Raw genomic sequence first — 27,827 nt, forward strand, 5'->3', positions numbered from 1 at the left:
TTGGTTCTGATTCAGGGAATATCTAGAAAGTCATTGATTTGGTGTATACTACGCACCCCCTTCCTGGAACAAGGAAAAAGTAAAAAAAAAAGTGTACAGAATAAAGGGAAGACTATGGTATATGAATTATTTTTCTCTAGATTTTATTATTTTATCATCCTACCTACATGTACATTTTTTAAAACTTACATGTACATGCACATGTAGATAGCAGTACATTGTATAATTATCTAAAGCCCTGTACAAGTGTTTGTAAACATCACCAACCGAAAGATTGTTTTTGTTCAACTGCATGGACATTTGCATCATCAGTGATCTCTTTCATTTTAGCTTGAAATGGAAACCAGAAACAACTAAAGTAGCCTTGGCTCTCAGCAACAATGGGTTGATATAAAGTTGGATAACAGAAGTTCAGTATGTAGACTATGGATCATGGCTGACACATCTGTCACAACGGCAAACTACACTGCAGAAGATGATTTATCATTGCCCATACCTCAATCACCTCGATTAGAGAGAGTTCACATAAGGGAGAGAAGCAACAGTGAAAATGATCTTTCTGCTGGTTCCCCTCATTACTTATCATTTTTGGATGTCAGTTCAAGGGTTGTGGATTTATCTAAAGACCCAATAGTGAAAGTATCTTGGGATATAAAAGAAGATGTTAGTGCTGGGGATTGGATAGGCTTATATTCTTCAGGTAAGCTGTATCTTTACTAAAAGTTGTTGTCGATTGTTGGCAATATGTATATTTTCCTACATGTATGTACATGTACAGTTTTCAATGTAGCATTCTTTACTCCAAATTTCGAATTGTTCAGATGAATCCATTCCAATTTTCTTATTCTGTAGTAGGAAGATTTGTCTGAAACTTTCAACTATTTAAGTATCAGTCTGTGTAAGAATCAGAAAGTGGGGGAAACACAGTATGGAAAACTCTGCCATTTTAAAAGATTAACTTGACTATTTGCACCATCAGAATCCAGGAATAAAGACAAGATATTCCATATCATTTTGGTAATTTGAGTTGGTGTTGAATATAGTTTCCAAAAAAAAAAATGGCTTTCAACAGAAATGTTTAGCATGAAAACTAACAAAAGAAAGCAATATGCAAATCTTACTTTCTCTTTCCAAAAGTAATTTGAAAATTCATGAGCTTGATCTTCAAGCAAACTCAATAACTATTGTGATAGAATATTTCTTTTTTTTTAGAAAACTGCAGGGATGATTTTTTTCCGCTTTTTAGAGGAAGTCCGCTATTTCAAATCCATATTTTACTGTTACAATTCTTTTTTTACTGTGTACATGTATTTACTTCTGATTTTGCCAATTTCTGCTTTGTTCCTAGACCTGGTAAAATCATCTTGAAACTACATGTAAATATGAATAACAGAAAAAAGTTTCATGCATTCATTTTTTAACATTTTATATTTTTAGGAGAAGTAGATAAATCAAAGTTTTGGGACAGTAAGAATCGTGGTGGTAATGGTGGTCAGATTGGAGAACTTTTCTGGGATCTTCATGATGTAATCTATAACTTCACCGATGGTGTGTAGATTTTTCTTTCAATTCCAGACATGATTTTTTTTTCCACTTTTTAGCGAAACTCGCTATTTCAAATCCGGATTTTACCATTATGATTCTTTTTTTTTTTAACTGTATATTTTGCCCGTTTGTTTGTAGACCTCGTAAAATCATGTCTAAAATTCCTATATGGCCCATTAAACATTCAAATCTAATTAAGAGGGCCAGTTATTAACGATTGATGAATAGATCAAGATTTTTTTAGATGACAGCAAAAGATTGGCAGCCTTATAATTGTATCATGCTGTCAACAATAACTTGAATATAAGTGCATGGATCTTATAAAATTGTACCATCAGATGCCATACTGCAAAAGAAAGGCTGAGATCCATTTTGTTGCTTGTGACTTTAATGGTTTACAAATTAGGGACCAGAGACAAGTATTTTCATGATATTGGACAATAACTTGATTATAAGTACAAAAAGTATGGATGTGGTGAAATTAAACAAATGTACCAGTTTTATAATATCAGTTCAAAACTGTAATCACTTTCAATAAATTGTATCATCAAAGGGTGTCATACTAATAAAAAAAAAAAACCCAAAAAACTGGGATCGGTTTTAGGGGTTTTCACTTCATTGAGGAATAAGGATCCAGAAAGAGATCAGAAACAAGTATGTTCATTATACAAAAAAATGTATTTGTCAGAGCAGTAACAATTATTAGTGAACAGATCCCACAAGATGCTTTATGTCCTGAAAAGAAGACACATTATTTTTTGGGCTTGTGACTTGAACTGATTAGCAATTAGGGGCCAGGCTCAGTGCTGTATCAAGCTTAAATGGGGTATCCATACTTGTTCAAACTGTTCAGGTGTCGACCACTGCAGTTTTATCAGACTGCGTCCTGTGAAGCATTTTACTAATCTGGTAAGCAAGCAGATGAAATGTCTATGTTTTCATTAAGCTAAACATTTCTAAGAATGATTGAATTTTAGGAGTCAGTTCAATAGCACTACATTTCGGTATGAACAAGATCCATTGAACTTCCTCTTTGTTTAAGCTTGATGAATATCTGATAAATAGTAATAGTGTATTAATTATTTAAAAAAAGATAAAACCTTTTTTACAGAGAAAACCAAAATCTGCTTTAAGTACTACACTGGTGTAAGTAACCAGATAGTGGCAACCAGTCCATCTGTGACAGTCATCAACCATGAAACTGGCAAGGTAAGATTACATGTCTTTTTATACCCCCTTTCAATGAGTGGTTGGTATACTGGAATCACCTTGTTTTTCCATCTCCATTTCATAACAATTACTTCAACTCCAAATGGATGGAATGATTCAAATTTGGTATGTGGTTTATATTAATTAGGCCTAAATAAAAAAATTCTGTGTTTCTGGTAACCCAACCGACCCTATTTTTTCTCTGCTGACCCAATTTTTTTTATGGCGTCAATAAAACACACAAAAACCTAGATTTTTGGCATTTACGTCTAAATTTAATTTTTACTAGAATCGCATTGATCTCTGATTTGGAGGTTCAAAATTTGTAAGAAGAAATGAAACAACATGACCATGTCTATGACAAGTTCATTATTTCCAATAAAGTTGTACCTAAAAATACATATAACAGTTGTGTCATAGTAGAGGAAGCAAAATGGTAGGTTTCTATGTCCTGCAAATCTATAAATTTTTTAAAGAAAAAAGAAAACAAAATAAAACCTACTTTAAACCCTAATTTTGAAGATATTACTGGAAACACAGAATATTTTTTTTTAGGCCTAGGTCATACATTGTAATAAATTTGGGTTTCTATCATTCTTTGTGAAATCAATTATCTGTTTTGTTGGTCTTTCCATTTTCGCTAAATGGATCGACAGAGAAAGTTTTTGTCACAAAAATCTTGGTTGTCCCTAGACAAGTTGATTTCAAATATGGTGTGTGCGATCATATAGATTTGGCATTCAGGGAATGTTTTAAGGAGGTAGACCTAGGGTAAGGGACATAACTCTTACAAATCATTTTTACATCAGTTTCATGTAAGCATCAAAGTAACTTTGATTTATTTCATTCTATTCCAAATGAAAGCTTGATGGTCTTAGATGAAATTGAATATGATACAAACATATCACTGATTTCAATAGTAATGTTCCTTAATTAATCTTGTTGCAGGCAGAAATGGATGTTTCTATTGTTTACTATAAGGAATGGGTAGGGGTGTACCTAACTTCATGACCAACTTATTTTAAACTCCCTAAATGATCCAAAGTGAGGAGACTCAGGCTTTTGATGAATCAATTTCATGCTGACAAACCAGAGAGAGTTTCAAGAGATAAATGAACAAACACTTCTTGTTGTTTGTGCTCACTTCTTGCATTTGTCTTTGACAGAGAAAATTTTTGGTATAGATTACATAGAAAAAAATTGTCAATATATCAAAACTTAAACTAAACAAAACTTTTATTCTAATAGAGTTTGGTTAATGCATTTTTCTCTGTACAAATGGAATGATTTGGTAAACAAAACATGATTGTGAGTGCTGAAGAGCTCAATTTACATAAAGCTATAAAAAGAAATACAAGTTCTAAGGCCTTCTCAAAATTTCTGGGACTCTTTAATCGAGAATCTGAAATCATATTTGTACTGATAACAACCACAATCCATCATCTTTTTTAATCCAAATATTAAACTATCCATGGTAGTTATTTAAAAGAGGTGCTGTTAATGTAAAAGTATTAATTTTGTGGTGCACTTATTTTCGCTATTCTCGTGGTAGACAGAAAGAGCAAAAATTAGTACCCGCAAAATTGATTTTTTTACACTAGAGCGCATATCATTTTTTGAAACTATGAAAATTATTACCCTGGAATAAGTACAAATGTGCACTTCACAGACACTGCGAAAATTAGCAACCATGAAACTTAATACATTTACAGTATTTCAGAAATTTTTGCAATGTTTTTTATTTTTGCAAAAATGCAACTGACAAAAATTGCAGTTAACCAAACTTGCACTAATGAGTTTTTAATATACTTTTTGCAGGACTGTTCTTTAAAATGCAAAATTAAGAATTCCCATTTGAACTGAAGTGAAAAAAGTCACAATTAATGTACACAATTTCAGATTTTTTAGTCTTTAACTGCCTGTTTTCATTTGTACAGTATTGCTTATTTCTTTCTTTTCAAATTCAACTCATTGTTATTTATCATAATATAAATCAAAAGAAGTTATAATGTTTCCACTATTACATAGAAGTTTTTATAAAAATCAGACATGAGATGATACATACATGTCAAAACCTACAGAATTCATTTTTATTTCTTAATTAGAAACAGTTATCGACCACATAATCAGTTTTAGTTCTTAATTTTTTAAGTCTCTAACACTGTTAAAGACTTCTTGCACTCATAATTTCAGTACTTTATATTTGCATATAATTTTCATAATTTTATATTATTACACCACCTTAGTGTTCTCTCCATAATTTTTAAATTGCACAGTGCTTACTGACATAGCACAGCTCTTCCTCCGAAATTATAGCACAGTGCCTATAGTGTATTCTAACTAAAGTTAGTTACAGATAGTGCTGTGCTAAGAAATCATAGTGCTGCAAAGTACAGTGCTGTAATGGCTTTGGGAGAACACTTCACCTTATGCTGCTGATGGGTGCCGTAAAATGTCAATTCTGAGCTTCTTACGAGATTAAAAATATAAATGTACCTCTTAAATGTCATTCACATGTATTCTACGTGTGTATTTTGCTTGTATGAAAACAGAAAGTTTACATTATAAGATGAAATGATTGGTTAGAATTGGCCTTAATGTAATATTACTCAATCTCTGATTCAGACACAGGGGCTCGTTACAGTTGACTATAAAAGTCATAAATATATATATATATATGTCTGGTTCCAAATCTGGTTCCCTGGTCAAGATCATAAGCAACCCAATAATCGCTAAAATTTTGAGAGAAACTTGTGGAACAAAAATATTACCAACACTTTCTGGTACAATGTAACTGGTAACCATTTGTTTTGATTGAGAAACATTCAGATCATCATGGTTATGGAAGAGTAACTATATCATTGGAACCAACATTCTAGCAGAGGTCACCCATTTTTGGAGCATATTGCATTTCGTGCCACTTTGGATGTTGAAAGCAAGCTTAAGTCAGCGGCATACATTGTGTAGATTATTTGACGATTAGCGACTTGGAAGAAGTCAGTCTGATTATTTTTTGCCCTTTTGAGGATTGTATATGAAATTGGCACTTAGCAATTTTGAGTTATCCTACTTGATGTATTTGCTTTCAGTGGTTGATGAATGTATAGCTTTTTTCAAAAATACAGATCTGTAAATTAAAAGGACTATAGTTTCAGTAAAATATGGCTATCATAGACCAATAAAAAACACCTTTTTTTTCATGGATTTTTCTTCTCCATGAATCACCTCAACCATTGGCAGTGTCTGAATTTAATACGAATTTATACTTAAAGCATAATGCTGAAACCTGTTGGTGAAACGAGTCATAAATCTTTGCTGTTTAGCAAGAGTCTAACTCCAATGTAAATGTCAGTACCTTTTGGTGTAATTTTATTGAATTTATCATATTTGAGTTTCTGTGTTTTGAAAATTTTCCCCATATTTTCTCTTTACTACATACTATTAAATACAATTCTGTTAGTGATTTATGACTAATTGTGAAATCCGTCTGGTTTATATTGCAATCATCACTTTGAACTACTCCTTTACACAAGTGAGACCTTTTTATTGTGATGAATTTGTTTGTTTCATTAAAGTAATGATCCCATTTTTGCCTAAAGGCTGTTAACATTTGTTTTGGTAACTATAATAACACTTAAGGACACATTTTGAGATGTGGTTACAAATTTATGACTATTATAAAATGACAAGCAACTCCACAGTAAAAGTGAATGAAAGGTGTAATGTAAATCCAACTTTATTTCTAGATGAGATAATTTGTAGCCTACCCAGACAGTGACATTTTATGTACATGTTTCTTTAAAAGCAGAGGACATTTACTGTAACATATTGGTGCGCCTGGTCTAAGTTTATTTGAGTCCTGGTTGCTTATTTATTTTTGTTTCTTTGTACATGTTATTTTGGTTATTTCATGTTTTTTGTTGTGTCTATTTTCACTGTCTAGACCTTTTCCTTGGAACATTTTTTAATACCCCAATGTTGGTTCCTTCAATTACCCTTTTATTAAATTTCATATCTAAGAAATGAATGAAATTTTTTGTTTAACTTAATGTTACTTCTACCAATCAGATGTATTAGTTCTTGTTCTCTTATCTTTTACTGTAAACATACTAATTTTCGCTATTTTCGTTGTTGACAGAAAACTGTGAAAAATAGTACATGCAAAATTGATTTTTAACACTATATAACGTGAATCATTTGTTGAAACCTCGAAAATTGATACCCACTAGTACGTTCACTTGACAGAATCCTCTAAAATTAGCAACCGCAAAAATTAATATGTTAACAGTACTCCTCCTACTCTGAATTGTATTTAGATTTTTAAATAAATAAGTTTTATTGATATGATAAAATTTCAAATCTTAAACTCATTCAGCACCAAAATCATTCAAGTCATAAAATTTGATTTACAATGTATAATCAACATGAAGATGTTAATCATTATTTTTTTTTATATCCTTTATGACTCTTACAAGTTAATACAATTTTTGAAGTACATTTCCCTCATTCAAGAACTTTGACCCCTGAGATGACCTTAGAATTGACCCCTTTCTCAATTTTAACACATTTTATTACTTTGAACTTTTTCATTTCATCAGATTAACTTAATGGGATATAATTACAATAAAATTACGTATTATTGTTTTAATGAAATGTAAACAAGCGCCCCCTGGGTTAATGCAGTATTGTCATAGGATGTTTGATCTCAGTTGTGGTTTGCTAATCAGGTGTGAATGTCGTCACGCATTGTCGAGTATTTGTACTACATGTAGTACATGTACTTGTCATGTGAAGTATTTGTCAAAGTTGTAGGAGATTTAAAAAACAACAACCTCATTCCTTGGTCAGCTGTATTATGAGTTGGATTGATTCCGTTTTGGAACCACAGTTGGATTACATAATTACTAAATCTTGGAACTGTGACAATATTTGTTTCATCATCACACTGTGGTAAGAATTTCAAGAACATTTTTTTCATTCTACTTACTATAATTGTATAAATTTTCATTGTAAACTATTTTTCGCTATTTTCTCGGTGGACTAATTAGCTTGATAAATAATTCCATCAAAGTTAATTTTTAATGCTTTGTAATGATAATCTTTTTTCAAGACCACGAAAACTGATACTCCCAAATCAAGGGTCTGGAAATTTTGACAACCCATGCTGGTCATTTATCAAACTTCAGCAGACGTTTGTGTCAGTCTTTAACATGCTCAGCTCGAAAATAAACTTAAAAAAAACTTTTTTATGGAGTTATTTTAAGATAAAATATTGGAATTTGTGTTCTTTCATCACATACTCTGTATGATATACTCTGACCCAAATATGTCCATTTGACAGAATCCACAAAAATTTGCACAGCTCATCTACCACAGTGCCACAAAAGTTAAAAAAATACTTAAGTGTGAAAATATTCTTAACCCCATGGTAATTCCAATCATAGTCCTTGAAATTAATGACTTCACAAACAGTTAAGAATTTTCTCAGTAAATTTTCAATTTTTGTTGTGCTTAGGCCTGGTTTGAAGAGGTTTTCAGATTATTCAGGGTTTTGTTTCTAGACAACATAGGACACTTACCCTACCGGTGCATCTAGTCCATGCTCCCAGTTTTTAATGGAGTCCAAGCCACTCATTTATTTTTGTTACTTTGTATATATTATTTTGGTTACTTTATGTTCATTGTTGTGTTTGTCTGTTTTCCGTGTCTGGTCTTTGTCCCTGGATTACATTCATTTGATTATTGTTACAATCTTGGTTCCCTTGATTACTTTTTCATTGTAATCAACAACTCTGTCTATAAGCATTTTCAGTAGGTACAATTTTGCCTTGTATGTATTAGTGCATTTATTATAATTTTATATTAATGTTAAATTATGATGAAAAATTATGAAAACAATTAAAAAAAAGGAAACATTTAGAAAACTTGCTTTATAAACCAATGTGCAAAATTAAGAATTTGTGCATCATTATAGTACAGCCATCCATGTTGAGATGCTATCAGATAAGTTGTTAGTGGTCATTGACTTCCTGTATAACAACAGTTATGTAATATTTCCTGATGAATGATCAGAATCGTTCATTCATGGCATCAATACAGAAGCTACCATAATTGTTTAAGATAGAAAATTAAAAAGTTCTATTCCTTCGTACAGAAAGGATTTAGCATGGATACATTGATTTGTTTGGAATTTTGCTGGAGATAGTGTCTATATAGTGTTTTATTAAGGCTATAGTAAAAAATTTCTTGGTTAATTTCCCTGAGTATCATAGTGTGGAACTCTCTGAAGGCAAGTATTGCATTTAGCTAGTGTTAATTATTGAGCTCCTGGGAAGGTGGCTATTTATACTTTTCAGACTAGTATTTTAATTTCCTTGACATTACAGTTTTAAGTGTAAGTGTTTTTAAAAGTCAGGCAAAATGGGAAAAAGTAAGAATCTTCATATCAAAACCTCACTGATCTGACAATGTAATATCACTCAAGCATACTTCCTTTATTTGAAAAGATCCTTATTTGATCTTTGTATCATTGGCTTGCCTCAGAAATTTTTCAGTAGATTGTTAGAAAAATTAGGTTTTTCACAGAGTTATCTACCCTTGATATGTTCATTTTCAGTGCATTTCAATGAAATTATAACTCAATGCACCAACATGATATGGAACATACTCTCTGTTTATCTTGATTTTGATGGTGCAAATAGTCAAATTAAACATTCAATTTGGTGGTTTTTTCATACCATGGTACACACACTGCAGGATTCATATAGAGACTGGCACTTAATGATCTTATCCCAAAACTTTACTGAACTGATCTTTTATGTTCAGTGTTTATTGGGTGTAGTTTTTAAATAAGCTGGTTATAGGGAGTAAAATTTTATATTGGGATAGTGATTTGGAATTTTCTCTCCCTGATCCATTTTGTACTCCTCATGGTTTTTTTTTTTTTTTTTTTTTTTTTTTTTTATATAAATATAGATCATGCATGCAATTGCAGGAATTCAAACTAGCTGTCAAGAAATTTTCAAATTTCAAATCAAAGGTCCCCTTGAGTAAAATTAAATTGTCAATGTAGGAAGTCCAGGATGTGGAAAAAATAATACCTTGCTAGAGCACCTGATTTCACTCCCATTTTTGTTTTTTGAAGTTCATATTTCTAGTGCTGTAGTTTTTTGTGTCATGTCTTTTTTTCCTTATCTTCAATATTTATGTGCAATCTTTTCGTTTATCTTATTAACATTGTGTTAATAGATTAGTTTTTGTTTTTGGATTTTGACTCTATTTGAATTTTCCCACTTCTGACGCTATGGTACTTTTTTACCAATAGTCTCGTCTGAATATAGCTGAAATATTGCTGCTCGGACGTTAAACCCCAACAAACAAACAAACTTTGACCGATAGTCAAATGTTTGGGTTCAGACATTGAGATCTAGAGTCCAAGACTTTTTACCCATTGTAGTAAAAAAAAAAAAAATGGTGAGGCGTCTTAATTAAATTACTTGCATATATACTAAATAAGACAGTAAAGGATCCTCTTTAAGAATAGAAGGGAACTATATGGCAGATCAAGAACCTATACATGTAAGTATCAGAAATTGAGGGTCTCAGGCCATAGTGCTTTAAAGAATTTTCAGGTCAGATAAGCAGACTATTAATTAAATTCCAATTTAATCCCTTTGATTAGCAATGATCTTTATCCAGTTAGCTTAATCCAATTATTATATACTAAAGGATGAGGTTACAATACAGGGTTTCAAGTATGCAGTCAATATTGCCTTTAGCCCATAAAGAAGCATTATTGTACATGTATTTGTGCTTTGCATGTCCATCTGTCTGTTATTGTAAACAATTTCATGCCTTTGTTTTACCAAATATTGATTGAGTTTACATGGAGGATTTATACCAATTTTTGTGGATTAGGGAAGAAGTTAGTGGATTTTTGAATTCGTGGTTTTGAGGTTTTCAGTATACACATCAATAGAAATTTTCTTTTCTGTTGGGAACCAAATCTCGTGGTTTGGCCTACCCACGAATACCACAAAAAACGTTCACAGTATATGGTATTCCAGCTCAATTATTATGAATTCAGCTGTCTTTATGAATATCAAACAAGGGATGATGCATGTTATGAACCAAAAAAAAATAAATCATGCCTTCCTAAGATCTTTCCTTAGAACATGAAAATGCAGTTATACTGTGTAGAGGAAAAGACCATATAGCATGTTGAATGTACTGTATACACATCAGGTATATATTGATAAAACAGACACCTAAACAAAACAGAAGATAAATACATGTACCTTTTGGGCGGTTTCTGTATATTGAGTATTGTTATCCTGGTACAAGATCTTTATCACAAAACAGATAATGTACATGTAAAATATTCAGGTGATATCCTTCATCATCATGATCATTGAATATGAAAGCCAAGGACATTTGTATTTTAGGAGAATAAGGCCCCAAAAATAATTTTTGAATGTGGAATATTTCCTTCTTTAGTTCAGTAAAGATTTTATTTGGCTCTAATGAGTTGCATGCAGATCTACAAGGTGGATACATTTCAATGTATTTATCTTGATATAATTAACCCTTTGGTACCCCTTTATATGTATGGTATCCAGTGACCAGGAAATTCCACAGTGACTGTATCTTGATTAAAATTCTGTGGCAAATCACTTCAATCTTTTTTATCTTGTTGAAATGTCAAATGGATTTATGGGATGTTGTCTGTGTGGAGAGTCATCATCAGAAGTCGCACAGTGCATTTGATGAATGAACAATTTGATCACCTTTTCCAGCTGTCTCTCCATGCATTGTTTGGATAGTCAATTATACTTGAATGTATTCGAACTTGGACATTTAAATTTGTGAAGGAAGACTTTGCTTGTGTTTATGTACTATAGTACTAGTATATGGTAGTAAATTTCAACAGGACTGCCGAGGGGCAGCTCTTTGAACTGTTCTTTTGTTTTGTCAAGATAATTGATCACTATGGAATGTATATAGGACTTCAACTTTACTAAAAATTGGCAGGTAGTTGTGAAATTTTAATGACTTCGTTTTGTCCAAATTGTTGTTTTATCACAGTGTTGTCTTAAGGCTGACTCATAATTTATATCTATATACATACTAGGGCCCATTTAAACATATTAGTTTAAATTTTAATTGTATTTAAAATTAATTTTGTTTGACAAATTGTTTCATTACTTGAAAATGATATTGATTTTTGTTTTGAATATAGATATTTCTGTTCCAAAGAGTTTTTTATTAGATTTACAACTCAAATTGCTCTTTAAATGTATGCCATATTTTAATTACTGTATAAGAAAAATATCTATATTGTCACATTTGTTATGGTTGAAATAATTTGTTTTTATTGAATGTGCATGCCATTGAAGTTGTAAATATCTGCAGTTAATGTGTTAGGGTTTTTTAAGGTCCTCGACTACCCTTAGGGTTTTTTAAGGTCCTTGACTACCCTGTTGGTGCTCACACAGACAGTCTCTGCAGTTTTGTGAATGTCTTAAATTTAACACATGAGCTGACAATACATTTGGCATGATAATTGTCCACAATTTGATATTGACATATTTATGGCTTGTCCAGTTGACAATTTATGTACATTTTACCTGTCTATTTACCTGATGTACACCTGTGCAGTTCTTGTTAGGTACAGGTATGTATACTATGGGTCATAACAAGTTTTCTGTGGTTTTGTCATTTAGTCTGTTATTAAAGAAGGTATATATCCTTTAAAATGAAAAATTATACTGTTGTTGAAAACTATGAATAATATACAGGTCATGGTGATTTGGGAGAAGCATTATGATTTTTTGTGGTTTTTGTTAGTTTGGCTTTCTTACAATAAAAGTGCAAAGATGTCTTTACCTAGCTTTACGTGTGTTATAGAAATTGATTTAGGGTGATGCACAACAACAAGTGAAGAAATGAGTTTTCTGGTTCTAATTTAATATGAATGGAGCATCAGCAATGTCTTATTTATGTAGAATTCAATAGGACCAGATCTATGAATGACTTAAAAATATGCTAATGGTATTGACAAAATTTTTCAACATGGAAGGAGTGATTGCACAAGTGTGGAGGTTCTTTTAATATGACATTGAGCTCGGTCCATCATAGGCATAGCCTAAAATCATATTAATTTCAGTAAACAAGTACTATGAGATTAGCAATATATATACAGTGTTTACACACAGTCACAGAATCAATGCTAGACTGTAGTCATTAGCCCAGTATCAGGCCTGCATGCGTCTAATACCAAAGGTTTGGATTTGGGCTACTTTGTCAAATTTCATAGAAAGGACTTCAGGAAATTTGTGAGTAATCATGATATGCTTGGGAGTTGAGAGAATTTTTTTTAAAGGGAAAATATAAGCTTTTTTCATGGAATTCTGAATGTTAATGGTGTAACAATTGCATTTATCTTCTTTTCTTCTTCTGGTATACACTAAACAGTCATTCACTGATCCTAGGTCTATAGAATTTTTTTTAAAATGAGAAATTAAGGTCCATTTTCAATGCTGATGAAAGAGTGGCCCTTAATTCTTCCCAAATCATTGGTTATATTAATGGTAATGTTTTTGGTCTTGATGCGTCAATCTTACATGTATGTAACATTGCAAAGTATCAAGATGGATGGAGCATCATCAATATCATATACACATAGATGCTCTGAAATCTACCTTAAATGCTTAAAATCATTCTGTCAGAAGTCTCATATTTAGAAATGAGAAATGCAGTCATTAGAAGTTTGAACTTTAAACAGAGACGTACAGTGTGTGTTACAGGAAATCTTCTGTATTCCTGTTGGTCAAGACATCAGCAATGCAACACACAGTCCATGCATTATTGGCATAATTAAAAGCTATTTGAGTACAAATAGCTCCGTCTCCTATAGGCATAGCCTAAAATAATATTATTGAAGGATAAATTGGATGGTTTGTCAAATCTATGTTAGTCAGTTTTAGATTGATAAATTGATTGGTTTAATTCATGTAATATGAGCGTCACTGTTTACATTTTATCATTTTGAAGTTAATCTTGTGTTTAATTGACTTAATGACAGAAAAAAACAAAGGAAATCTGTACCTGATAAACTTGGAAAATAAATCTCCCCAAGTTGTGAAATTAAGCTTAAATATACTTACATGTACAACTGCTAGCACTAGCAGGGTTGAAATGGGTCCATGACCTTTTAAGATTAATGATTTGAAATCATTGTCCACTTAAGGAAAACCAAAGGTTAGCTCAATGTGAGTAATAAAGCTCCAAGACTTAGATAAAGGAATTTAAAAAATCCCGTAAGAAATTGAGGGTCCTGAACCTTATCCCTACTTTAATTTGAACCCTTGAGTGGCTGACTTGGTTGACAGATTTCTGGATTTTTCAAGGTTTAGATTAGACAGGTTTCCAGATTATATAAGGTTTGGATTAGACAGGTTTCCAGATTTTTCAAGGATTAGATTAGACAGGTTTCCAGATTTTTCAAGGTTTAGATTAGACAGGTTTCTGTGTATATAGAACTATCAGTTTATTCTGTAATGATATTCAGTATAAAAAAAAACCCCAAAAGTACTAAGAAATCTAACATTACTGATATAATTCTTTTCTTTTACAGAAGTTCCTCCCAGAAAGTTTTTCCAATGCCTTGGCAGATTACAGAAAGAAGTTAATTAGGATAATAATCTCAGGTAAGAAACCACAAAGAATAAAGAAACAAGTGCTTTCCCTATAATCTTAAAATTGTAACAGCACAGATTTTACAGCTTGTTATGTACTGTTAAATTTTTGTGTTTTGTTTGTGAGTTTGGAAAACCTCAAAATACGGTTTCCAACAAAATGAATTTCCATTCATATGTCTGTGAATCTACAAACTGACATTTTTTTTGGCGAACAAAGTATAAAAGTACTTTCACAGTAGTTAACTTTTAGTAATCAAGTTGGTCTTCCAAGCATTGAATGACCTAACTGTTAACTGGAAGAGTTACCAATATTCTAGCGGAAATCAAAAGAATGTAATCCAGGGACAAAGATCATACATGGAAAACAGACAAACTCAACTAAGAACATAAATAAACCAAAATAATACATAAAAAGAAACGAAAGTAAATAAGGAACTCTGACTACATATGTCTGTTTTCCATGTCTGGTCTTTGTCCCTGGATTACATTCTTTTGATTACCGCTATAACCTTGGTTCCCTTGATTACTCTTAAAAACTGGGTGCATGGACCAGGGGTACCGGTAGGGTAATTTGACAAGGAGATTTTGTAGTTGCTTAGGTGCCTAATATAAAGTTAAATTTTTTTGTCAGTTGTCCAGAAGTCTTCCTTAGGATGGCCTCTGAAATGACAGAAAAAACCACTCAATACTATTGAAGTATTAATTTTTGTAGTGTACTCGTTATCGTTTTGCCATGGACAGAGAAACACAAGAAAATAGTACCCGCAAATTTGATTTTTAACACTATAGAACCCTTATCAGTTTGAAATTGCCAAAAATTGATATAGTGATTATGTTCGCTTGTCCGAATCTTTGAAATTAGTTCGTTTACTGTACCCTAAACATATTAACGATCAAAATAAATTCAAATCACACAAGATTTATGTTACTTTAGCCACTGCGGCCTATTATATACATGGTACAGGCCTAGTTCCAACGCTGAATTTTATCGGTGACAAGTCTCTTAATTTAAGTTCATTTTTAGTCACATAATACTTTACATGGATTGCTGATTGGCAGTTTGCCAAATCCCAAATTGCTGAAATTTTAAAAATGTTGTGGATAGTAGGCAAAAGCATTCGGTTAGATTTATGAAATTCAGAATTTTATGTTTATTATCAGTATTTTTATTTGAGAAAGAATTCCACGGAATTAAAGGTCAAATGAATAATGATCAACAACTCAAATATTCCTTCACTTTTAAAAAGGATGAAAGAATTCATCACAATATCAATATATCACAATACTTTTTGTCACGAAATTGTACTATACATTTGATGGAGGTATTAATATGATATGATACAGATCAAAATATAACTTTTTTCTTGAAACATTTGATGAAATTCGTATGCAAATAGTAAAGTAGGATATGTCTTGTGAAGAAAAATCCATTTATTTTTGTTAAGATCAAAGTAATAGACTAAGAATGAAACCTAGCTTCAACAATAGTCATTATATTTAAATCTGTTGAATATTTTATGTTCTAAATTGAAGAAAATATATAGGAAAACATGCTGTTGTGTATCTTATTGAAATGTATCATATTGCATCCCTGTATCACAATATGTATCGTATCGTGAGGTAGGTGTATCACCCTAACTGTTGATAAATTAGGTGATAAGAGATAACATTCATGTAAACCTGAACCATGGAACAAAAAAAGGAAAAAAAAAACAAAAACCAATGTATTAGTAAAAGTAAGATAATAAATGTATATGAAACTAATAGTGAGCTTGTTAAAATCTTAATTTTGTCATAGAGAGGAGCAAAATACTTTGATTCAGTGTTTTTTTCCTAACTAACATATTTTCAATAGCTTAAAAAAGTGAAAAGTTTTTTAGACAACCCGAAGTTGAATTTTTATTATTATATAGATAGCAGTGATTTACCGAATGTTCTCAATGAAATTTTTTTGATAATTCACACTGTGAAATAAATTCAGTAATTTCACTCCCATGCTTTCTCCTGCCAAAACGTCCCAACACGAATATCAATCCGCCGTTCTCAAAATTTTAAATTTATGTTGCAAATAATAATGAATAATAGAGGAAATCTATATAATAAATAGGATAATCAATTGGTTATCATGAATAACCAAAATGTGATTACTCGTGCCAAGAACGCATTAAGATTTAACTCGTGCATGGAATAAGTTCCAAACACTCGTTAAAGCTATGCGTTCTTCGGCACTCGTGATCATATTTTGGTGATTCACTCTTTCCAATTAATTAACCTATTACTCTCAACAAACTGAAAGTTAAAAATTTCCAAATTCTATTTTCAAAAGGTACATGTCTGCATTAGGTAACACAAAATATTCAGGAAGGAATGATGATACATATTTTAAAGTTCACTCTACTTAAAAGGCATGAGAGGTGTCGATAGTTTTCAAGTATGGCTTAATTTCTCTTTGATGTTTCACAAAATAGATATGAAATTAAACACCCTTTGAAGTCATTCCCTCAAGCCATTAATCTGTTTAACCCCTCTGTATGATATTTTGTAGTAACAGTGTAATTTTATGATAAAGTTTAATAAGTTATGTGTCACATTGATTTAATCATATTTGGTACTTTAAACAGTTCTATCATAATCTCATTATGAATGTATAGATTGTTCTGTATTAGAATGGCATTTTCTATCTTGAAGTGGACATGAAAATATTGTTGTTTTTGTGAATGAAAATGTTTACATTTTGGATAGTTGATGAAGGGACGGTGGCTATTTTGTAGTAAATAACATTGATAGGTACTTAAACCAAGATAACAGTAATTGCATTGAAAATTTGTTTCTTTTGAGATGGTAGACCTAGGGTAAAGGACACAACTCTTAAAAATTATTGGAACATTTGTATTCAGCATTTTACATCAATCTTATGTAAGCGTCTAATTAACTTGGATTCATTTTATTATGCTTCAATTGAAATCTTTAGAGGCATTGGTGAAATTGAATATAATACAAACATATCACTGATTTCATGAGTTATGTCCCTTACCCTAGGTCTACCTCCGTAAATTTGTTGTTTGATTTTTTTTAATGATCTACATTACACATGTACATTTAAATTGAAACTCTGCATATCATACTATTGCTTCTATTTCCATGAAATTTTTTCAGATTGTTTTTTTTTAATGACAACTTTTAGTGCAATTATATGGTATTAAGCCTCTCATTCAAAAACTATTTTAGTTTGCACTTACCCTACCAATGACTTGCTGAAGTGATTAGGTAGGCATATTTTTGTCAGGATATTTCTGCATGAATTATTTTTATAAAGATTACTTAATTCTTTATTGCAAACAACAAGTATGTAATTTTTTATAGTCTGCCCTACCATGAATAAAATTAATGCATTCATAAACATAATCATGAAGATTTGGTATCTAATAGGGAAACAAACTATTCCTATTAGTAATGTTGACATGTCAAGACTTACCAGGAACTATTAAATGTATTGGAAGTTTCAGGCCAAAAGGAAATTTCTCAATCAATATCCAATTCACCATTATACAACTGTACAATGGTTAAAATGGCCAGAGGAAAAATTAATTAAGGGTCAACAGGTAATGCGAAATTGATGTGTATAAAGTAACACTAATTATTAATGATGATGTCTATTTCAATGTAATTACAGTAGAGAAAATTGACTTATAATTAATTACATTTCCTTTGAAACTAGGCATTATTTCAGGGGTTATATGTGATATGATGGTGGCATAGTTATTTACTGATATTCATTTTTAGGTTATCTTTTTTATGGCATTTTTCTGTCTGTTATTCCATATGTTTCTTTGTTTGTCTGTCATCAAATCATAATAACAATGTGGGAGGTTGTGGGTCGATTCTCATCCAACTCGCACCAAAAACTTTAGAATTTATAGTCTGCTGCTTCTCCACCAAACTTACGCCACATTAGCGGTAGAGTAATGACTGGTTGGGAGTTAGAGCATTGTGGCTAAGTAGAATGACATGGTTACCATGAATTTGGTGAAGTTTTAGGTGCTACGACCTTTGGTTGCTGAAAAGAAAATTTAATTCAGTCTTTAGATAGAAGAATAAATAACTGACAAATTTTATCTGTTCACAGATTTGGAAGCATGTAATTTGAAGCGTGGAATGTTCTTCAACCCTGATCCATATGTGAAGATGACATTAATTCCTGGGAAATTGTACTCTCCACAGATTCATCATCATCAAGAACGAAGGACTTCCATCGCTAGTAACACAACTAATCCACATTGGAAACATCAGGTAGAAATGAGGCAAATGGTACAGTGAATCCAGCGTAGACTGAACCTCTTTTTGTTCTGTTTGGACAGGTGTTCAGTTTACCTAGGTTCTGAATGGATTATTAAAAAATTGATTCAAATAAGTGTCTGGAAATATTCAGGGTTTGGTTGAGACAGATTTTACTGTATTTTGAGTCAGAAGTTAAAAGAAGTGGAGAGAATTGGTATTTAAACCAAATTTTTATCAAAATTGTATATTTTTGCATTTCAGAATATTGATTTATATGGTGGCTATCTATTTTTGTGACTAACGCTCAGTCTTACTTATTTTCCATGATAAAGGGTTCATGGCAAATTATTGTTATGATTTTTTGTCCTTGTGAAATTAGCAAAAATATACTGCACATCATAAAAAGTGGTCTACCAGACAAAATGACCAAAAAAAAAATGAAATGCTTCAGCTTCCTAAGTGCAGTTCTTGAACTGACATGTGCTACAATTTGATGGACCAAATTACTTACGACTTGTGACCCATCAGATTGTAGTATTGCCATGTAAACTGATGGAATGAACCAAATTCAAAGTACAAATTATAACCTTTCATAATTTATATTCAAAATTTTCCACATTTTATTTAAAAAAAGCAAATATGAAGTATTTTCATGTAAATTATATAGTAAATTAGTGTGAAAAGAAATTCAGGCAAAAAAAATAATATGTCTGTTTTCTGCTACCCTATTTACTTTATGGCCATTTTGGCTTAAGCACCCTTGAAGTCTAGATTGTTTCTCCATTCATTCAGTGTAAAATGTTTTGGAAAAATACAGTCATTTCCCTTCATAAATACCTACCCTAAAAAGAAAAAGGAAAAAAGACTATATAGGCTAATGAGTTTACCCTTAGGTATTGTATGGGTATATATATATATAGGCTAATGAGTTTACCCTTAGGTATTGTATGGGTATATATATATATATATATATATAGGCTAATAAGTTTACCCTTAGGTATTGTATGGGTATATATATATATATAGGCTAATGAGTTTACCCTTAGGTATTGTATGGGTATATATATATATATATATAGGCTAATGAGTTTACCCTTAGGTATTGTATGGGTATATATATATATATATATATATATTCTAATGAGTTTACCCTTAGGTATTTTATGGGTATATATATATATATATAGGCTAATGAGTTTACCCTTAGGTATTGTATGGGTATATATATATATATATATATATATATATAGGCTAATGAGTTTACCCTTAGGTATTGTATGGGTATATATATATATAGGCTAATGAGTTTACCCTTAGGTATTGTATGGGTATATACATATATAGGCTAATGAGTTTACCCTTAGGTATTGTATGGGTATATATATATATATATATAGGCTAATGAGTTTACCCTTAGGTATTGTATGGGTATATATATATATAGGCTAATGAGTTAACCAGTTGGTGTTGTATGGGTATATATATATATAGGCCAGTCAATATAGGTATTGTATGGGTATATATGGCAAGTTTGAACTGATACATACAGATTTATTGATAATACAACTTCAAAATGGCTGTTTTTGTATATCTGTATTTTTTCCCTCTCATTTCAGAGTTTTACCATTGACACTTTACCAGCAGATATTATAGAGTTTGAAATCAAAGATAAATTTGCAAAGAGCCGTCCAACAATAAGCCGCTTTCTTGGCAAAGCCTCTCTTCCTGTACAGAAAGTTCTAAACAAATCTATACCTGGGTAAGTAACTTCAGTACAGAATAGATTGGTTTTAACCTGACGCAAATCTTTATTAGAAATAAAATTTGAAGTTGACATTTAAACATCATTTGATTCACCCGGTATACCATTGTCCATTCCTCCATTGTTCACACTGTGCAAACAACTTTCATGAAACTCTGTTGAATTGTTTCTTTTTATTGATATGAGCTTCCTTTTGGTTTTTTTCAAATTTCTTTGTTTTAAATATTTTATGGGACTTGACTTTATTCATTTGAAGTTCTCAATAAAATGTTAAAAGGGTTGAAGATCCAGAATCCCATTAAATGAATTCTAACCCTGAGCAGTTCACATTCATTTTTGGTTAATTCACGTAAGGACCCTTTTGATTTGAAAAAAAAAACTATTTTATGCATTATTGTATATTTGGACTCAATTCATACATGAATTGGACCAGTGGGTCTAAACTGCAAATTTACCCAAACTCTACTATCCATGTATCAAATGTACTCATCAATATCTTCAGAGGCTAGATACATATTTACCAAAATTCTTTAAGATTGATTGATTGTTAGGGTTTAATGCCCAAGCAGTAAATTCTTCATGAATATGCTGTTGATAGGACACTTTTAAATTGTACATGCAGATAAAAAATGACAATTTTTCTCTCACACCACTTGACCATTGACAATTTGAAGTCAAGTGGGATCTTAACATACCCTCTTCATCTGTATAATACTGTTAAGTAGCTGTCTTTGTAAGAATCATGCAAAATGTGAAAAATGTGATGCATCCCAAAAAAGGCTACATATTTTTATTTTTGTAATTAAGTTGTTTTATGGGTCTATATTATGAAATGTGTAATTATTCATTCAAATCTACCTGCTCTCAAGAGATAATCAACATTGAAAATCCAATAGATTCTATTGTATTTGAGTGTCATTTACAGAGTTATCTCCCTTAATTTTGAATTCTACAGTGCATTCTATACAATTTATATCTCCTATGAGCACAGGTTATAAGAAAAACCAAATGTTAATTTCTGAAAATTACTGAAGCATTTTAAACAAAATGTCAAAAATAAAAATATGTAGGTTTTCCAACCATGTATCACATTTTGCACGATTCTTAGCTGGAAAGCTACTTAATAATTGGAATGTTTGTGGTTTGTTTGATAATAGGTTTGTGTATACTCTTGTTTAATAGTGCAGAATAGATATTTATGTCTGCCCCCACTTTGGTTCCCTTGATTACTCTTTGAGGGTAGTGATGGCATGATATTAAGTTGATACACATTTATGTAGATGGGCATATTACAGGAATTTATGATCGGCTGAATGTTGTGGAAATTATATGCCTGTGAACTTTGGAACATCATTGTACGCAGAAACGAACTTTAATTTTAAACTGTTTTGCCCCAGCTCACTGAGCCAAGTTATTTGGTGAAAGTTGTATCTGTCTGTTCACTCAAGATTTTGTTTGGTGTTTGAACTTACGATTTGATTGAACCACCAAAACCACCAAAATTGGTACCCAATGAAGTATAATTCTTTGAATTAAAAGAGTTATGTCCCTTACCCTTGGTCTACTTCCTTAATTAATGTGCTATTAATGTAATCCTTTTTATGAGTTGAGTAGAGCATATAGTCAAACTTGTTTTAAGTGACCTTTACAAGGAAGAGCAAAATCCTGGTCACAGAAGACAAGGTGGTCTTTTTATACAGATTAGTTTTACATAGAATGCACTATTTAGGGATATTACTATCCTAGTACTTTTAGACAGGATATAGCTGAAGACAAGTGGTGGCCTAGGACAGTCTTGACTATAATATAGGAGGATTAAATTATTTTACATGTTCAAAATAGATAAGATCAGTTTTAATCAATAAGCAAAAAAAAAGATTTCTTTATAGAAGAAGATTAAAATTATATACATGTAACTCCATATTAAGATAGACAGGATTTTGTTTTGAACAACAGGACATAAATAATAATCTAACAATTTAATGACACTTTCAAGCATCTATTGTATTGTGATTTATATTGAATTGATGGAGGAAATAGAAATATTTTACGGAAAAGTTACTCAATTTCATTGTTATGCTTGAAGTCAGAAATTTTATGACAATTGTGATCTTTGTTTAATTACCAGTATTATTTAAAAAAAAAATGATTTCTCTATCAGTGATTATGAGTAATCAATATGAAATTAAATTCCAAATTTTGTGCCTTGATCAACAGTGGACCTCTTGACTAATCTTTCTACTCTTTTTGGAAAAAAATATGTGTGAGTCTGGATCCAGTATGTTTCTAACCAAGATGATCTTTGATGTTTCAAGAGAGTACAGGTTGGATATTTTTATGTTTAAGTAGCAGTCTTTGTAAGAATCATGCAAATTCTGTAAAATGTAATACACCTAAAAAAAGCTACATATTTTTATTTTTGTTATTTAAAGTTGCTTTACATGTCTATACATTGAAATGTATAATTTTTCATTCCAATCTATCCGCTTTTAGGAGATAATCCACGTGAGAAATCCTATAGTTTCTACTGTGTTTTAGTGTCATTTTCAGAGATATCTCCCTTAATTTTGAATTCTACAGTACATTCTATATTATTTTTATCCCCTATGAACAAGAGTTATATGAAAAGCCACATGTAACGTTCTGTTTACTATGACATTTTAAAGAAAATATCAAAAATAAAAATATTTAGGCTTTCCAAACATGAATCACATTTTGCATGATTCTTTTGTGGAATGCTACTTCAAAAAAAGTCAAAAAAATTGTTTTTTTATTTTCAGGTCTTCTCTTTTCAATGGTGCATTGTTATCTTATTTTCTTGGTATAATATGAAATAACTTCACATCAATACTACATGTATATAGTATTGATAAATGTGACTTACCATAATTCACCAGTTACATGTATGTATCTGCATTAATGGCCACAGAGAGACTAATAGTCCATGTAACACTAAGTCTGACTTTGAAAAAATAATGTGTAAACTATTTTATCGTAGGAAGTTGGCCTTAAACATTTTTATAGTAGTCCTCTTGTTATGTGAAATAAACAATTTTGTAAACCATGACAAGTTTCTATATACATTGTACTTTCTGCTGTAAGATTACTCGAGAAAATTTTAATGTCTTCTTTCACTGGTATAGAGACTTATTGTAACAGTTTTTATCTTGTCCATCTTTCCATCTAACTTTTACTCACTTCTTGAAACTATTTGACTGAATTTCATGAATCTTGGTAGGTAGCAAGAACACCAAATTTTGATACCTTGTAATATTGTTAAAACTTATTAGTTAGTTTATAAGTGTTCTTTGAAGTTTTGATATTCACTTGAGTTTAATTCTTAATGTTTCTTATACATTTTTTGTTTAACTATTGTTTTGGAATGGTGGTGATACAGTTTTGCAGCCAAATATTAACTTTATTTTATAAATTAATTAATTTTGATTTTTCAGCCCTGCAGAGTATAACTTGGACTTGACTAAGCGAAGCCCATCTGACAGTGTTTCGGGTACACTCAGGTTTATGGCTGACACACAAATTGACCATGGAGGTAAATATATATATATTTATATAATTTTGATAATAGAATAAATAACAGTAGAATAACACATAAAATTACACTGCTCATTGTGAGGTTTTTTAGCCTCTTTCCTCCTGAGACAGTTAATGAACTTCATTAACGGAAATGTAGCGACCATCGGTAGTATATTTATATTTATATGCTGTGGAAATACTTTAATTCGTGGGTACCGATTTTAGTGGATTAGGGAAGAAACACAGGTTTGTTGATTCTTTAATTTGTGGTTTTGAAATTTTCAGTATACACATCAACAGGAATCTCCTTTTCTTTGGAAACCAAATTCATGGTTTGGCCTACCCTTGAAAACCATGAAAATTAGTACCCCACAAATAGTACTTACGGTAAACAGTATGGTTCTTAGCTTGTGTCTTGTTTCTTATAATGTTTGTGTAAGAATCAGACAGGGATATACCTTAAAATTTTGTAGTAAATACCTTTGCTGCAGGACTTTAAATTTACTTTCAATATTGAAAGGTCCTGGACTTTTCAAAGCTTCAAATTAATGGTCCGCTTCAGGAGAATCAAAAGTGTACAATAAAGGGTCATTTAATGGGATTAAAGATCCAAGCCCTGGGTGAATGCATTTCATAAGGCCAAATAAAATTAATTATTAGTTTTCACCTCCTCTCGCCTCTAAAAAATTGATAATAATAAAACCAAATGGGGATGGAATTTTAAAATCAGGGTATTTTTGGCGTCCGTATCTAATACTGAGATACTGTAACACACAAATCTTTAATTTCTTGGTGACTAGAACAATATAATTTCTCTGAAACTGATGTGGCTATTAATTCAGAACATATCTATACAAGTACTTTAATAGCTTAAACTAGGCTAGCAAATATCTGGTAAGAAATAAAAAATAAAATCCCCCCATCCGCACTATATTTTTTGTGATTGTCAGATGAGAATCTGCCTTTTAAGTTTATTTGGCCAAAGTCCTAGGTCAGAAATGGACGGTCCATGATCTCGGACCACCACTAATTTCAACCCTTGTGGCTGAAAATCAATACTGTTAAGGGGGAGATATTGTATGTTACAGTAAAAATTTCAGAACATTATATATTTTTAGTTATCAGTAAACAGTTTTATTTTCCTTTGATCTTGTTGACAGATGTTTCTCAGTCTCTTGTACACATACATGACAAGATAATCAAATTTAACTGTCAAAATATTTTGAAGTATTGTGTTGCATCTAAATTGTCGTTAGTGCAGTTTTGAATGAAAATGATATTACTCATAAACAGTGAGTGGTATACTTACAGATTTTTTTGCAGTACAAAAGTAATCCCAAAAATAAATGTGTATTGAAATGGGAAAAAAAATGCAAAAATTTGATTAACAATAAACCTAAATATAATTACTCTATATACACCATAAAGATTTGATAACACCTATTAATATTTTTTTCCTACTTTCAAAAAAGAATCAGACAAACAATATCCTTGTCCAGAAAAACATGTAATCAGATGTATTTGTACATTTTGTATATCATGAAAGAAAAAAAAAGACAAAAAGCCTATAATGAATGAGTAGAAAATTAAAATCTTATAATTATTATAAACTTAATTGTTTTTATTATTTTTCAGAGCATTTTATTTTTCCATCTGTTACTTCTGATAACTTTTCAAGACAGTCTTCAATAACTGACGATTCGTTACATCGAATGACTCAAAATGAGTCACAAAATTTAAGTATCGATGAAAATGTGGAGATCAACGGAAATTGTGGTGAAAATGAACAGAAAAATGAACAAGAGGATTCTGGGATATCTTTTCCTCAGGAAAGAATTCCAGATGATGTTGAAGTAGAGTTGGCTGAAAATGAAGCTGAAATATTAGGTTGTAGCCCTCAGAATTTGGCCTCAGTGCCTAGTATAGTATGTGGATATAATAGTCATATTGACTCTCATAGCCTACGCAGTGATGAAATAGGCACAGCCCCAAACAGTGATAATTCTGGAGGCATGGAGCTTGTAGCTGCTCCTAGCAATAATACAGCATTAAATGGATTAGCATTAATACATACATTTGACAGCTCTAGTGGAAATTCTTCCGCTGAGAAAATTGAAAATTCAAATAACTCTGTGTTAATGGATAGTGAAGAAATTATGAGCATTGCAAGTTCATGTGATAATGAAGTGAGGACTTTAATGGGGGCTGAGGGAGGGGTTGAAGAGAGATCAACAGGCCCCCCTCCAGTTTTACCCCCGAGAACTTACAAAGCCCCACCCTTACCTCCAAGGAGTCGGAATAGTGATGCTCCGCCCCTTCCCCCAAGGACCCCAGAAAGATTGCTCGAGAAACCTGCATTTGTGAAGTCCGTCAGCCCAATGGCTGTTGCAGAGGGACACTCCCTGGAGTTGCCTCCCCCTCCTTTGCCACCAAGGACATACAGTCCCATCAGCACAACTTCAAATTCTGATGAGCTTTCTTTGCCTGCCATAAATGAAACAATAACATGTGAGGAAACCAAGGATAGTTTTGATAGTACTGAAGCTTATTTGGGATCAAATGATAGTGGTACTTCAGCTGGATCCTTAGACTCATCACGTGTCAGTGCTCCAGTTAGGTTAAAACATGAAACGACTCAGAGTTTGGCGAGAAATTGTGAAGGGTCTTTAATTGGGGCTGTAGGGGGGTGTGTTGAATCTCAAAATATGAATGAACAGACAATTAAAGCTGTGACTAACAACAGTAGTGTGGATTCCCCACCAGATATTGTAGAAAGAACTACTCATCCATCATCAAAAAGAGTCTCAAATAGTGTTGAATCCACACCTGTTAAGACAAACTCTTCCAACTGTGATTCGTGCTTAGAGGGGGTTAAACAAAAGACACGTAAAACCAAAAGTGATCCTACTAAAAGTGATAAAGTGAAAGATTCACCAGGACCAAACACTGCCATAATTGCTCATATATCAAACTTGCCTTCCGTAGAAACTGTGGCATCTTCCAGTCGGGGGCGACCTAAACTTGGCAATAGCCCACAAAGTCATAGTGTAGAATGCAGTCCTCGATCGAGTCCTGTATCAGTAATTACATCTTTTTCTGATTCAGTAGCTGACAAATCTCGTCAGAAACAAATTCAAAAGCAACATTCTGTGGATAGAACATACAAACATAGTGATTCTGTGCATACCACTCCTTTACGTCCTATTGTTGATAGAACTTCTGTTTCAGCTTCTCCTCCTAGAATAGTACCACGGACACGAATTTTAAGTGATGAGGAAAAACAACAAAATCGACAGCACATTGTTCAACAATTACAGCAATGGACTGAAAAACAAAAACACAAATCACGTGCAGAATCTTTAAATGGTCAGGAATTAGAAAATGATTCTGTGTCAGGTTGTGAAAATTCAAATGTTAGTAAAGAAACTTCTAGAACTGTCAGCGAAGTTTCTACAGCATCTGTTAGACCAGGATCAGAAATGTCACCAGTGTCATCACACAATGTGCAGGAACTGGTGGCAGCTTCTGCTAGGAATGGATCTGAATTGGCACTTGTGGAACCAACTGATCCGGTTGAAGAAACTCATGCTGTAATTTGGCAATTGCGGCAACCTCAGCAAAATGCAGTTAAATCGCCAGGTGGAGCCACTGGTCAGACCCCAGGTAGGTGGAGATTGAAAGAGACAGATTCACTAACAACAGTTTCAAGCCTTCTATTTTATTAAAAATTCAACTTACTCTTTTAAAGGATCTTATAAAGAATCATATTTAAGTAGTTGTCTTTGTAAGAATCATGCAAA

At 31.8% G+C, this 27,827-nt stretch overlaps 1 protein-coding gene across 3 annotated transcripts in view; it reads left to right on the forward strand.

The window, feature by feature from the left end:
• The window catches only part of LOC148602720 (E3 ubiquitin-protein ligase HECW2-like), a 60,124-nt gene that overhangs the window by 5,084 nt on the left and 27,213 nt on the right, over nt 1-27,827 (forward strand). Inside the window, exons 2-9 of one of the 3 annotated variants that reach the window (XM_088554084.1) lie at nt 331-700; nt 1,438-1,548; nt 2,657-2,754; nt 14,390-14,462; nt 18,580-18,743; nt 20,348-20,490; nt 23,946-24,043; nt 25,663-27,690. In XM_088554084.1, the coding sequence (XP_088410210.1) occupies nt 433-700; nt 1,438-1,548; nt 2,657-2,754; nt 14,390-14,462; nt 18,580-18,743; nt 20,348-20,490; nt 23,946-24,043; nt 25,663-27,690 (2,983 nt within the window). In that variant the 5' untranslated portion in view covers nt 331-432. Of the gene's footprint in view, nt 1-330; nt 701-1,437; nt 1,549-2,656; nt 2,755-7,540; nt 7,705-11,402; nt 11,785-14,389; nt 14,463-18,579; nt 18,744-20,347; nt 20,491-23,945; nt 24,044-25,662; nt 27,691-27,827 lie in introns of those variants that run through there. The other 2 variants (XM_088554086.1, XM_088554085.1) reach the window with 2 other exon arrangements.

This window comes from Perna viridis, chromosome 11, assembly GCF_037379345.1.
Source record: "Perna viridis isolate PV_CMFRI_1.1 ecotype Kerala chromosome 11, ASM3737934v1, whole genome shotgun sequence".
Lineage (NCBI taxonomy): Eukaryota > Metazoa > Mollusca > Bivalvia > Mytilida > Mytilidae > Perna > Perna viridis.